The 15,225-nt window shown below is 31.6% G+C and overlaps 2 protein-coding genes across 2 annotated transcripts; both read right to left on the bottom strand.

Annotated features, from left to right (window-relative positions):
• Positions 1-1,727: 1,727 nt before the first annotated feature.
• On the bottom strand, positions 1,728-6,282 carry LOC107482266 (uncharacterized). Its single transcript, XM_016102710.3, has 13 exons — positions 6,036-6,282; positions 5,799-5,894; positions 5,544-5,621; positions 4,874-4,954; positions 4,567-4,786; positions 4,431-4,489; positions 4,006-4,055; positions 3,827-3,914; positions 3,483-3,740; positions 3,286-3,378; positions 3,035-3,139; positions 2,783-2,899; positions 1,728-2,410 (listed from the first exon to the last, which is right to left on the bottom strand). The coding sequence occupies exons 1-13, from the start codon at positions 6,105-6,107 to the stop codon at positions 2,345-2,347; spliced, it is 1,383 nt and encodes a 460-aa protein (XP_015958196.1). The 5' UTR covers positions 6,108-6,282; the 3' UTR covers positions 1,728-2,344.
• A 5,589-nt stretch (positions 6,283-11,871) lies between these two features.
• LOC107482268 (F-box/kelch-repeat protein At2g44130) lies at positions 11,872-13,133 on the bottom strand. The gene has a single exon (XM_016102711.3). The coding sequence runs from the start codon at positions 13,074-13,076 to the stop codon at positions 12,021-12,023; it is 1,056 nt and encodes a 351-aa protein (XP_015958197.1). The 5' UTR covers positions 13,077-13,133; the 3' UTR covers positions 11,872-12,020.
• Positions 13,134-15,225: the final 2,092 nt, after the last annotated feature.

Below are 15,225 nucleotides of genomic sequence, written 5' to 3'. Positions count from 1 at the left end.
TTTTCACAATTTTATTTTTAATATGATAGTTACATAAAAAATATAACAATATCAATAGTACATTATAAAATTATAAAGTACCAATAATTTATAACTTGTTTAGTTAAAAATGATCATATATCTTATTAATTAAAATTAATTCTCTTAAAAATTTTAAAAATTTAAAAATAAATGATAAATTATTAATTATATGAAAGATACAATACTTTTATAGAATACAAGATATACGATATTTTTATAAAATTTTTTCTTTTAATAATGTAAATTTAGAAGAAAAATAAGTATTTTTTATAAGAAAATAATATTTAAAGTACATAATGTGATTACTAAAATATAACTACGTAAGTTATTATATAAAATAAACAAATAATTTTTTTAAATAAATATAGAGATTATTATATAAAAACTAATTTAAAAGCTACAAAGACTTGAGGATATCATATTAAATTAGTTAAGTGAAAAATATTTGTGAATTAAACAATTAAGACATAAATCTATCACATAATAAAAAATAATACATATAAAAATACTAAATTATATAATTTTTTATTTTTTAAATACATATCTCATATATAAATATAGTTTCTAAAAATTTTGGGGGGCCGAGGTCACTACTCGCCCCCCTCTAGGTCCGTCCCTGCTTTCCAACACAATTAGAAGCCGACTCTTATTGATATTCATAGTTAAAAAAGTTCTTTTAATTAATATAGTTGCTACACAAAAATTAAAGCTAATTTCAAAAGAAGATAAATAATATTTTTTTGAGTTGATTTTTAAAAAAGAACACTAATTTCGTTTAAATATGAGAATTGATCATTCTAACGAATATCTAATATAAAATTTTTAAATTGATTATTAAGTACCAAAAGTTGAGTAAAAAATTATTGTGGGATCAAATTTAATAATCTAATGGGTGCAAATAAATATTATTATCATATACTACTAAAAAAATTTCAATTTCAAATTGTAGTGGGGACGCTTGCTCCCACACCAATATACATGGAACCGTTCCTGCCCACACACCTCCTCACATACTTACCAATAACTCGAACCCAAGACCTTTGAAATGGGGAGGGGGCGGAATGCCGTGTAAGTTATGGCTCATTAAGGGGACATCATCATTGGTTCCCAACAGACCAGAGCTATGCAACGAGTTCCCTTTCAAGCCCAATGGAACTTAAGTGAAGAAAGAATATGCAATGTACTCAGAAAAATGCATTTGTATACTAGGGAAATTCATAGATAATAAGTACGCAATAAGCATTTTTCTAATACCCCTTTGGTAATTAATAAATGGGAAATCCATCAAAAGTTTAGGATGAATTATTTCATATTAAAAAATTTTAGTGACCTATAAATTCAATTTTTTTCAGTAGTTTATTTGGTGTTATAAAAAAAATTAACGTCCATCACCAAATTTTTTTCAAAAAATTTACTTGGTATTTTCTTTCTAAAGACATATGACGATAGTCCGGGGACGAATATGCATGACAAAAATGCGACTATCAATCTCAAGGACTTATGAACCACGTGTCTAGCATTACATGTACTGAATTGACATTAACTAAATCAAGGATCGACTCATAAAATTTCTAACACCTCAAGTCCTCAACCTCCGGAGTCTTGTCAAAATTATTAAGCAGTTAAATTCATGAACACGTGTAAAGTTTAAACTAAAAAGACCCCAAAAACTATTGGAAAGATATTACAGAAATATAGAATCAACGTTGACAACCAATAGGGTGCGTTGCGTTCATGGCTTCAACGCGACTCCGTTCAATTAATATCCCCCAAGGTATGAGGAATCATCCATACTGAACTCTGAACTATGAATTGGCATAAAGTAAACATCAAATGAAAATAGAAATTCATCACCAACGTTATCATTACTGATATATCCTAAGGCGAGGGAAAGGAAAAAGAAAGGTAAAAAAAAGGGGGGAGGGAGGGAAGAATAAAAGAAAAATGTGACCCAAACTTTGGCCAAATACAAAAGGAGGTGCTGGTGTTGGTTCATAGTGCTTTAGTACCGCAATGCGACACGAACCGTATGCCTCCTGTAAATTCATTCAGAAGACTTTGATGACAAGGAAATAATGGGCAGTCATTTACACATAGATACTCAACACCAACTGAAGCCATTTCTAAACTTGTGACAGAATGAAAAAGCAAAGGACAGAAATACAAATTCGAAACATTTAAGAGTTCTTTGCCCCTGCCAATATCTCATCATCAAATTGTACTGCCAGTCAAGCACAAAATTTTGCTTCAAACCTATACCGAACTGAAGCGGATAGACGTCACTGTCTTACGTATTACCCCAACCTGGATTATAATCTCTATTTCATTTCTTAGCTAAGACCTCCCCTTTGCACTCACTACCAGCAGCAACCACAAAACCTGCTCCGACCTGCAACACCGGCAACATCAAGGTCCAGTTCACATTGCAACCATAAAAATAAGTAATATCTCAAATTAGTCCTCAAATTTTTATTTTATGGACAAATTAGTCCACAAATCAAATTATTCATCTACATGAAATGACTGATCTGAGAATTTTAAAAATGTCTTAGAGACCTTCATATCTTTATTAAACAACGATGAAGACTGATTTGCCTAAACATTTTGGCAGAGTATAACGTGAGACTGATTTGTCTAAAAATAAAAAGTTGGAAACTAATTCGGTAATTAAAATTTGTTGGGAACTAACATTTCTAACTAAATTTCTGGAGACTTGATTAAGATATTACTCAAAAAATGAAAAGCAAGAGAAGTGAATTACTTGACAATCTTTTAGTACGGCACGTTCTTGTAGCTGTACGTTGCTGCAGATAACTGAACCTTGGATTGAACAACCGTCACCAATGGTAACATGATTCATAACTATTGAATTAACAACCTGCAACCATAATAGCAAAAAAAGAGGGAATTACTATAAACTACTTTTACATAGTAAATACATCACCCCAGTTAGATGCAAGCCAGCGTTGCTAATCAATGAGGATTAGAGAGAATCACACACATATCGTCCCACCTTAACATTTGCACCTATCCTGCAGTGACGGCCAATGACAGACCGTTTCACACTGCATTTGTCACCCATCTGTGAACCTTCCCCAAGCATACAATGTGGTCCTACCTAAAACAAATCAAGAGCATATGAACTTTAAGATGGGAAAGTAAAAGCAATGCAGAATACTGTATATCAGATAGCAGTGTTACTGTACAAGTACATAAACCAGTTGCACTTGAACTTGAACTTTGCACCGTGCTTAATTTACTTACAGTTGTTTTTGCTCCAAGCTCTGCTGAAGGATGGATAATGTTATTTTGAGCAGAGAATGAATACCCTGACAAATGATTAGCTTCTCCTATCACCTGTCAATTAAAAATAAATATAACCCAATAAAGTTGAATGTACACAAAGTAAAATGCAAGACCAAGTGCTTGATAAACGAACATAATTAATATGACAAACTTACATCTCGATTTATATCGCTGTATGCTTGTATAGAATTCAAGCGAGCACAATACCTGTTGCTTCCGGCAATATAAACACAACATTTATGAGTTTTTCTGAAAGAAGTGCCATTAGGACTCAAAGCATATCGTTGATGAAACGTCCGCTCAGATGCATTAGCAAGTATTTGTGATAACATTTGTTGATTGCTTTGAGCAATAATCTTCTCGGTTCCATTTTCTTCTACTTGTGCTACGCCATTCAGTAATGCTTCTGATTTCTACCTCTCATTTAGAAATTTTGAATTAGGTTAAACTCCCACAAAAAAAATTTAAACTACATCTATGCAAACCTTAAACAACTAACCAGTTGGCTCCGGACAAGATATGGCAATACATCATGTTTTAGGCTATGAAATGTACCCTTTTGATCTAAAACTTCTTGTAAAATTGATCTGCAAGAAAAATATGTATTAAGATACAAGCAAATCATTTATAATATACAACATAGAATATAGATAGAAGCTGAAAATTAAATAAACATACCTTTTGAATGCATACAAGTGAGCATCCATTAAATCAGCTCGGATTTCTATCTGCATGAAAGACAAAATAAACAGAAAATTAAATAAATAAGGATAAGGGCATAAAGTCTTCCATTTAATTTTCTACTATTCAGATAGCACACTCATAGTTCCATTAAAAAATGTTTTTTCTGCAAGTTAAAACATCTGTGCATTTCTGAATACAAGCATAATAAAAACTTTCACCTCCGAGGCCCGAGCAGATAGAAAATCAAATAAATGTGTAGAAAAAGATATGCAATAAGTATAAATAGAAGAAACATGTGGTTTCAAGTTATGTTTTAGAAACACTGAATTTCCACAGTTAAAGAAGAAGAGTCTCTTATATCAGAGAAGTTATAGGTAGTAGGAACTAGGAAGCTTCAAATTCAAGGAAGATAAAAATACCTCGCCAGCTGCACGGAGTATGCTCTTCTGAACTCGGAGATCTTTTTCAACTTCAGCTCCTGAAAAGAGTTGCAGCTTTTACATTAAAACACATAAAGGTATAGTGCCATCTATAAGGAAAAGCTTGATATCTTACCAGTTGCTATGTGAAGTAAGAACTGTTGTGTGGGATCCAATCCTATCAAGTTATAGCGGCCAGGTTTCTTGGTTTTGTCTTTCCCACCAGAGGAGCCTGACTCTGAAGGCCCACTTACAGGAGCAGAACAAAGCATAGCAGTGACAACAGCATCATGCCGCCTATGAGTAGCTGCAACTGCACCAAGTGGCACATCAGAAACAAGATCACCACTGACAACCTGCAGAGAAAACAAGACAATAATTCAACAATTTTGTTTAGATGTCAGAGTTAAGACTACAAGGGATAGGGATATTCGGTTATTCACCAATATGTCCTTAGCAGTTAGGTGGTGTGCAATCGCTCGAATAGCACCAGCAGTTCCTACATCCTCGGGAACTGCAGCAACCTGGGACATTTTCAAACACACACCAAAAAACAAATAAAATAAAAATAATTCAACATATAGCACTTATACGAAATGAGTATATTCACTACTGGGATATATAGAGCTAACGACATTCGGACCCAAAAAAATTCCATAATTATGGAATCTTCTTAGCAGGATATGTTACATGTTGCAGGTGAGTTTTTTACAATAAAAATTCATAAATTTGATCATGAAAAGTGATAAAATAACATAATAATAGTCAACATTATAGCCCTTGTAATTCCCACCTTTCAAGTCTTCAAACTATTTATTTATTTAGTTATGTTCTAATTTTGATTCAGTCAGATATAATTCCTTTTTCAATCAAGTCTTGGAATCAGACACAGAGATCACTATCCTCTAATTAGGCTTTACACAACAACAGCATCCAAATCATAACTCACTAGGTGCCATTGGTTACCGAAATAAAACAATGTTACAGCATTGTAATGAGAGAAAAACAATACTCTATATAGGAAGAGAAAAAAAACCCTTGTTCCCTTAAATGATTGATCATAATACTGCCCTAATCCTGTCATACGGCACAGGCACAAAATAGAGTAGTTACCTCGACATGGAGGCGATCAGCATAAGCCGCCGATATCCAGCCCCCAACATTAAGAGCAGCATCTTCGCCTTCGACTACCTACTCATCAAAACAGCATCAGCAACTAACTCTCAGCTGAAAATTCCATTGCCAATTCACGACAATCGCTAATTATCAATCAGTACTATAACCTATGCATCTATCACCATCAGTTAGAAGAATTACAAATGAAAACGATAGACTAGCTAAGCAAAATTAGAGTAATTAGAACATTACCACAATGAGATCTTTGAGGTTGCTAAGCTCCAATAGCTCGAGCACGTAAGAGATAACAGGCCGGTTCGCCACCGGAAGCAAGGCGTTCGGAATCTCCTGCGAAACGAAACGAGACGAAAAGAAATGCTTCAACTACACATTTAGACGTCCGAAAATAGGGTTTACTTGGAAGCATTCTCCGATAGCGGCACTTTTTCATCCTCCGAAGAAGCAGAGAGAGAAAGCGAGAGAGAGTACCTTGGAAACGAGAGGGAGGAGTTTCTTGGAGACGCCGCCGGCGAGAACAACGACTTGAAAGTCCATGATCATCGCTGAAGAAAGGAAGTGCTTTCGGAGGGTTTCGATTCTGTATCCCAAATCTCGGATGTCTTCACTGCGGCCAGCGGAGCACTCACTCGCCGAGCCCAAACCAGACACGACTCTGATTATTGTTTATTACTAATCTGCCCTTGCATTTTAAGCTCCAGTTTTTACTTTTTAGCATGTTGAGGTTATGTATTGATAATTAATTTGTTAATGAAATCTAGTAATAATCTCACATTCTCATGCAAGCAATGAATGCAAATCTAACAACAATGTTGGTTTTTCTGTGAAAGACCTTCAATTTTAGGATGTGCTTGTATCAAGTATAGAAATTAGAAGATGGTAAATTGTCTATTTTGTGAGATTGTCCCTCATATTTTGGAGTATGGATATTCTCCTTCTCTCTTCTTTGAAAAAAAAAAGGTTATATATAATGAAGGGTAAAGTACTAAATTGGTCTACATATAGCCGTAATTTTATTTTAGTCTTTAAAATTTAAAGTGTTCTATTTAAATTTAAAAAAGTTTCATTTAGTTTCAATTTAGTCCCACCATGAAGTCAAAATTAAATAATTAACAGAATGTCTTATATGACAGCTAGGGGTGGCAAACGGGCCTAAATCCACCAGGCCGGCCCGCGTAACCCGCCAAAAAAGGCGGGTTGGGCTGGAAAATCGGGACCGCCAAATAGCAAAAGCCCGCCTAACCCGCACCGCTTAAACCGCAGGTTTTGGCGGGCTTTGGCGGGGCGGGGCGGGCTTCCCCGCCGGGCTAAAGTTTTTTTTAGTGAGGGGGTATTTTTCCAATTTTTTTCCTAAAACCTAACTTCCCCCAACCTAACTTACAAGAGTATGAAGATAAAAATTGAGTGTTTTGAATTATGTTTATGTTATTTTGGAGACAATATTTATAATTATGTTTTGGATTATGTTTATTTTGCTTTAGAGATAATATTTATACTTATATTTTGAATGAAAATTTGGTTTATAATTATATTTATTAGATATTTATAATTACAAAGACTTTAATGTTTGTTAATATAAAAAATATAATTTTTTATGCCATTATAAATTATAAATTTATTAATTACAAGTTCCAAAGGTACAAAATTAACTGTGAATGCATTAATACATTTATTTATCATTCTTCTTAATTCTATAGAAAATAGTACATTTAAATTGAAAAAAATGATAAATAAATATATTGATGCATTCATGATTGATTTTGTGTCTCTGGAGTTTATACTTGTTCTCCAAATTATCGATCTTGTTCTTATAATGCTGTCATGTAGGACATTCTATTAATTATTTAAATTTAGCCTCATAGTAGGACTACATTGAAATTAAATGAAACTTTTTTGGATTCAAATAAGACACTTTAAACTTTAAAGACCAAAACAAGATTATGCTCAAATGTAAAGGACTAATTTACCCTATAATAAAAGAGTGATTCCTCTAATATAATTGAAGAATTTCAATATATCAAACAGTCAAAATATTAAAGTAATTTTGTTTATTTATTTTTGTATTTAAAATTTTATTTAAATAATATAAAATAAATATAAATATCTGAATATATTAATAAAAAAATTGATTGTACAAAAGTATTATATATATATATATATAGAAGTTAATTTTTATGGTTAATTTTTTGCCCAATAGACTTAATTAAAAATTTCTTGTAATTTTTTGTATAGTTTTTTTTTTCAAAAATTAGACTTTTGTGTATGTAAGAATAAAATAATAAAATTATATATTTCTTTTATTATTGACATACATATATATAATATAAAATTTATTATTGATTTTAAATATAAACTACATTCTAAATTTAAATATTATTTTATTTTAAATTTAAAATTTATCTTGTTTAAAATTATTTTTTTAAATTAAATCACAGTTCAACTTGATGTAGATTTAGATTTAGTTAAGATTTTATCTAAATTTAAAATTTTAATTTATATATAATTAAGATAAACTACAAAATATTGTCTTTGTAATAAGATAACAAATTAATAATAAGAATTTGAATATGTATATGTTGGGCTTATTTCTCTTCTACGTGAGATCCAAGTTTAAATTTTTTAGAGTATCTTTTTACACCATTATACCACTAACTTAATGAGTTTTGGGAGGTCATTGAAAATGAAAGAGAGCATCCACAAGAGTGTGAGAGAAGAAGGAAATACAAAATTTTATTTTTATGCAGAATAGCAGATTTTAAGTAGCAGTTCTCGTTCGTTCACCGTTGGATCAGATTGAAGCTTGGATTGCAGGTTCATTTCATTTTGTTTTTCATTTTGGACAGTGAAGATGTTGATTGGAGGTCTATAGTGGGACAAACTAACTTCAAACAGTGATTTTGGATATTTTTCATCTTCTTATTACTCATTTGTAAGCTTTGGTATTTTGGTGTTTTGGCTGAGTGTATGCACGATTTATATTTTATTTGAAACTCTCTTGTATTTCATATTTGATTATAGTAGAACTATTTCATTGGTTTAGACGATTTGTGATTTTTACCTCTCAAATTGAGGGATTTTTATGTTAAAATATCGGTGTGTTCTTATTGTTGTTTTATTTGATATATTTTCTTGCTCATAGTTGCTGCCATATTATTTTATAAGTGCTTCCATATTATTTTTTGTTGGATATTTATGTTGTTTTTGTTGTTGGACTCTTTCATACTGATATCAGAGCTTGTTAGTATTTTTCTAGACTTGTGATTCTGTGAACAATGGAGGCTAATACTAATATTAGTAGGATGATTACTTTTAATAGCCCTAATTATGATCACTCTTGACGTAAAGATTAGGCAGTGTATTTTTATTAGCTATGGCATGAATGAGTTTGGTTACAGATTTTTATGATCATGTTAACAAGAAGGTGATTCAAAGTAGAGATATTGTCTTTATTAAAGAGCAAACATTGAAGGATTTTGATAATGTAAAGAAGTTAATGGTTCAATCTAGTGATGATTTTTCTGACTTGGATATTATTTTCTCTACGCCTATAGTAAAAGATGGTAAAGTTGAAGCTCACAATAATGAGTATGATACAGGTGCAAATGAAGATAAAACAGTTGATCCGACACATCATGAAGTTAGTGATGATGAATTGATGACCATGATGAACAACCAACTTTAAAAATTCCTGCAAATACCCTTATTATAGAAGAGTGAAACCTCTAAGGTTAAATCAAGTTCAACCTCATGTTGTTTTCTTTTCTAATCCTCAGAGCTTGTAGTGACTTGGTCAGAGGAGAGAGAGAAGAGTCCGAATCTGAGACATGCAACTTACCTTCTCTCTCCTCCTTTTTCTTTAAGCTTCATTGATCTCATCCGTAAGTTTTGTTTTTGAGCGTTGATAATCTTCTGATCATGTTTGACTTTACTGTCTCCATAGTAGTTTGATTTGAGCTTGAGACTTAGTAGATTTCTTCACGATTTTTTGGTGTAGCACAAATGAAAAAAGATACCTTTTGACATTCTTAGACTAAGAGAGAATAATTTCTTGGTTGTAGCCCATTTTCTTTGCTTAGATTTGAAAATAACTTTTTTGTCTTTCTCCATAACCTAACTTCTCTAGTTTTTATTTTCTTATTTCTTCTTCGTTGAAAGAGAGAGAAGAGAGAGAGAAGAGTTTGGCTTTTGGTGGAAGTTTTTCAAGAAATTAAAAATGAATTGAATTTTTTGTTCAAGTTTCTGAAAGTTAGACTTATGTTACTTCATTGAATGGGTTTGGATCTTTTTTTTAGGCCTTTTTTTGTTTTTCTTTGATAAGATATAGTGTGGGCTTTGTTTTTCATGCTTCATGGGCCAATATTAATTGATTACTCTTCTGCACACAAACACAACATAACCATATAAATAATTAATAATCCTTTAATAATATTTGTTCATTACTAAAATTAAATTAGTTTACCAAACTCAACAATCTTTTTCTTAATCTTAATGACAAATATTATTAAAATGAATTGAAGAAATATTTAGGAACAGAAACTTTCCTTTGATGATTTATGTTACTCCCCCTGTCCTTTGATAATCAAACTCCCCCAAAATATTTGTTTTGATCAACTTGATTTAAACAATTCATTTATAGAAATAATGCCAATATTCAAGATGACCTTGACAGGATCATAAATCACTAAATCAGAACTAATGTTCAATAAGTTTAGATCCTAAATCAGAGCATCATTAATAGATTCAAATCCTAATTCAAAGTATGATTATAACTATTAGGATCACAAAATACCAATTAACCAACATGTACAGTCCATGGTGATGATCAAAATCAGAGCAAAAATTAATTTTTTTCACATCAAAAACAGATACGGTTTTATCCATTATGTTTCTGTTTTAATTCATTTTTCACACTTAAAACTTTCTCCTCTTTTTGTTATCAATGAGGGAAAAGTAAACACAACAATAAACATAGCGAAATAGCAAAGCATGCATATTAGATAGAGTTAAAGTTTGTTACAATCATCCAAAATAGTACTCAAAGTAACAAGTAGGTAATGAAATATTAGAACCAAAAACAGAGTTCACGAGAGACTAGAAAGCAGTTATCAGAGTTCAGTAAACAGAAGTAACAAAATATCAATCTTCAGTTGACAGCAGAGAGCAATACTAGGTATCAGATTTCTCTTCCTCAGTTTCCAAGACATCTTCATTTTTGTCCGGACCTGGTCCTCTTCAAGCAAATCAAGATGTTTCAAAAATATTTCAATCCGATCATGGGATTTCATCAAGGGTTTTTCATTTGGACTGCAATCTTACATTGTTCTTTGCTTGATATGACCATTTCTTTGGTCATGAAAACAAACTCTTGAAGGACGTCTTTAACTATTTCAGAAATAAGGTATTTGTGTGAATTAGAGGTACCAGCTGCTGAGGGAGAGGGAAGACTTTCATCTTCACTTTTATTCATGGCCGAAGCCTTAGAACCCTTGAGACCTTTGTCTTTAGTATGTTTTGTTGCACCACCGCCTTTGAAAGAAGAGACTTTATTTTTTATGGACTCATTATTTAAATCAATTGAAAAATATTCAAATAAGTAAATTAAAAACATTTCACAAGTTAAAATTAAAAAATTAAATAAAAACATTAAAAAATTATTATTTAAAATTGCAATTTTATCTTCAAAAGTTTTAATTTTCTATTTTTAGAAGTACTATAAAAGACTAAAATCTTATATTCTAAGACTACAATTTTTGTGTTCTAAACATATTACTAAATACAATACCAACTCGTAATTTCAGTTTCTAAAAACAAACATTAATCTATAACACGTTGGAAAATAAACCCAATTTCAGTTCCTAAAAACAAACATTAATCTATGACACGTTGAAGAATAAACCCAAGCAAGTAAGCAATTTCACGGATTATCCAGATACTAAATTGCTCTCACCTAAAAAAAACAAAAAAAAAACTTTTAACATTAATGAGAATTTTTATTTTTGTATATTGGATTATGAACTATGAACGATAAAATTTTTAAAGATGCTTTAAATTATATATTATACGTTGATAATATTTTCTCTATATATAATTAAAATAATATTTTTTACAAAACGTTAATAACATTTTATACTATTAACATTTTGTACTATCATCATAACAGTATAAAATACCAAAATGATATTTCACACTACAATTATCCATATCTAAAAATTTTAACCACATTAATGATAGTAATTATCCACTATCTCACCAAACAAAATTACAAATTACCATAATACTAATATTTGCAGCATTTTCAATTGGTAAATTATAATAAAACTGAATGAAAACAAGATACGCCTATATCTGGCAGCCTTTCAGCACAATTGCACAAAACAACAAAATAAGTAGAAAACAAAACAAAAAATTTGTATTTAGATTTTAGATACAGTGAACAAACGTCTTAAAAAGTTCACACTAGATTACAACACTACACCCTGATTGAACAAAACCAGAAAACTCGTCAGGCACACTAATCCTCCTCAATTTACGGTTCTGCCCTTCCCCCATTTCACCCAAATAGAACCCGTGCTCCGCACCTTCGTATTCGGATCCAGTCACCAGCGTCTTCGGCCCTACCACAACCCCTCGCACACCGACCTGGAGCCCCGGACCCGACCCTATCCAACTCACAGCTTTGCGATCTTTCGCAATTCCAGCACATGACCTAGGGCACCGACCTGTTTCCCAAACTCCCTCGACCCGCTTCCACATGCCCGACTCGATTTCCAGCACCTCAGCGGAACCTTCGAACATTCCCTGGCTCTCCGTGTCGTAGCCGCTAACCACCCAGAACTCGTCGCCGACAACCACACCCTCGCACTCGTCTCGAGCACGGGTCATAGGGTCCAACCCGAACCATTCGTCTCCCTTCGGGTCGTAAGCCCAAGCGGACTTCATCGCGTTCTTGTTCTCGTCGTGCCCGCCTGCGATGTAAACCCTACCCGTTGCCGAACCGATTGCGAAGAACGATCTCTTCTCCGGCATGTCTTTCCCGCGCCGCCACCGTCCGGTACGGAAATCATAGACGAAAACCGCGGTGATGGGCTCATAGCTCTGCGGGTCCCATCCGCCCATGAGAACCAGCCTCCCCTCGCAGCTTGCCAGCTGGCAGAACAGTGGCAACCCGAACGGATATTCGGGTACCGGATCGACCCGATCCCACGACATACTCTCCGGGTCGAAGATGGTGATGTCGTAGCTTGGTGATCCCGAAACGGCTGGTTTCTTCCCCTCTTCGGATTCATCGTCGTGGCTGTGGTTCTCACGCGCTTGGACGAGGCACGCAAGGGTGCGCGCGTGGCCGGTTTTCTTTCGATGGTTGTAGAAAGAGTCGCTGTGGAGGAGGAGGCGCCACTGGCGGCAGACTCGGAGGGCGACTGGGTGTGCCGAGTGTGGCAAGCGAGTGAGACAGTCAAGGCCGAGTTCACTCGGTAAACCAGGGATTAACTCAGTGAATTCGTGGATCTGCATTATCGTTAGTTATCACTTTATGACTTACGAGTGATGAGTGATGAGTGATGAGTGAAGAGTGTGGGTTGTGTGTGTGGATTGAATAAAAAATAAGTGAGGAGTTTGAAGCATTTTAATATTTTATAGAGAGCGTCGCCGTTAGATAGTTTTAAGCAGCTTGTATTTGCTCCCACAGCTTGCCACATGTATCTCATTACCACTCAAAATATCACACTTCCATGCATCATCTTGGATTCTTGCTGCATCTTTTTTCTTTTTCTTTTTTTTTTCCCTTTTTTCTTTCTTTATAATTTTTCCCCTCAAATAATTTTAGTGTATCATTATTCATGTTGAAAAGTGAAAACCTAAAGGCGTGATCGACGAGGGAATAAAATATTTGTGGAAAATAAACTTTTATTATTGTACCTGTTTGCATCTAAATGCAAGAATAATGATAGAAGAAGAACTGTAAGTAATGTTATAAAACTTCTGAAAAAATATCTGATTAATTACAAATTTTTTTAGAAATAAATTATGGATGTGTTTTTATAATTTTTTAAAAATTGTAAAATAGATCAAATCTTTAATTAAATTATTAACAAGAATGTTAACATAATAATAGTTTAACTATATTACAGTCAGAAAAAAATTTATTCATACAAGGATATTCCTTAACGCTTTTCTACAAGTATATTTTACTCCAATGAGATGAGCAAAGACCCAAATGTTTGATTCAGTCCAACTTTAAAAGTGGTTAATCATTCAAAAAAAAAAAAGTAAACAGGAGGATTATTGGGCAAATGCTGAAACTAAAGGAGCATTTTTTTAATTAAAATCCTCTTTCAAGGACATATCAGCTAAATCGAAATTTAACTGAACCACCATGCAAATTAAACTGCAATGATTTACAAATTTAAGATGTACACCATATCCTTGTTCCATAGGTCTTATGTACGAATGGAATTGAATATTGATATAACGTCGATATAATCTATTATAACCAAGCTAGAAAAAATAAAAATCTTCCGTAAAATCAGAAAAATAAACTAAGTATATAAAATATAAAATTGTAACCAAATTTAAATAATAAAATTGTCAGAATTTAATATAAATTTTATAAAATTAATTATAATATTAAAAAATTTTAAAAATTAAATCAAAATTTTAGATACTACCATTATAACAAATTACATATTTACATCACTCTGTGTTCTCCCCTCGTGCTACTACTGTTACTCTGACTAGGCGCATTATTAATGATATAGTTTCTAATAATTTTTTAAATAATATTTTTCATACTAAAAAATTACTATAATATAAAGTTTGGATCTCGTTCACATAAATTATATATTAAAACATACTTTTATAAAATAAAATAATTAAATCTATAGAAATTAATATGTTAACATTTTTAAAAATTGACAAATTATTTCTTTATTTATGCAAAAAAGAGACCTAACACTTTAGACAGATGATAGAAAATAGAAGAAAAAATTAATTTTTTTTGTGTTATTTGGATGAAAAAAATAAATACAAAAATAGAAAAAAATTGTTTAAATAAAAAAAATCATAATAGAATAAAATTACGTTAATAATTTTATCTATATTATATGTAAGTTAAAATATGTATTGTATGTAAAATAATAAATTTATTCTTATCATAAAATAAAATATAAATATTTGTATTTATTTATTTTTTATTATATTTTATAAATATTATAAAATATTATAATTTTATACATTTAATTTAAATTATTTATCTAATATATATAATATTTAAATATAAATTTATATTATAATAATATATTAAATTATTAAAACTAAATTTATATTGATAATTATTAATAATAATATAAGTAAAAATAGTATTAAAAATACACAAAATATTTTTTTTATTTGTATTGAAAAAAATCTTTTTAATAGAATCCACATAAAAAATTTTCTTTCTTCTTATCTTTTTAATATCCAAATAAAAAAAATAATTTGTTTTTTTTCTCTTATTTTCTCTTCAAATCAAACATAGTGTATAAGTGTAGAAAATGGATAAGGTTGCAAACGTGTGCGAGAAAGCCTAATTGATCAGATGCACGATGACCAAACACGTGGCAGATAATGTAAAGATTAAAAAACAAATCTGATTCTTATTCTTTTGACTTTTGGTCAAACTTTG

Source organism: Arachis duranensis, chromosome 3 (genome assembly GCF_000817695.3).
Source record: "Arachis duranensis cultivar V14167 chromosome 3, aradu.V14167.gnm2.J7QH, whole genome shotgun sequence".
NCBI classification, from domain to species: Eukaryota; Viridiplantae; Streptophyta; class Magnoliopsida; order Fabales; family Fabaceae; genus Arachis; species Arachis duranensis.
The sequence above is the reverse complement of the archived record's forward strand: the minus strand, read 5'-3'. Positions and strand labels throughout refer to the sequence as shown.

Excerpts from the sequence above, each read along its gene's own strand:
- LOC107482266 (XM_016102710.3), bottom strand. The coding sequence starts at position 6,107 with ATGATCATGGACTTTCAAGTCGTTGTTCTCGCCGGCGGCGTCTCCAAG. Across the intron at positions 5,622-5,798 it reads ACCTCAAAGATCTCATTGTG|GTAGTCGAAGGCGAAGATGC; the intron begins GTAATGTTCTAA and ends TTTGATGAGTAG. Across the intron at positions 4,955-5,543 it reads CTGATCGCCTCCATGTCGAG|GTTGCTGCAGTTCCCGAGGA; the intron begins GTAACTACTCTA and ends AAAATGTCCCAG.
- LOC107482268 (XM_016102711.3), bottom strand. The coding sequence starts at position 13,076 with ATGCAGATCCACGAATTCACTGAGTTAATCCCTGGTTTACCGAGTGAA.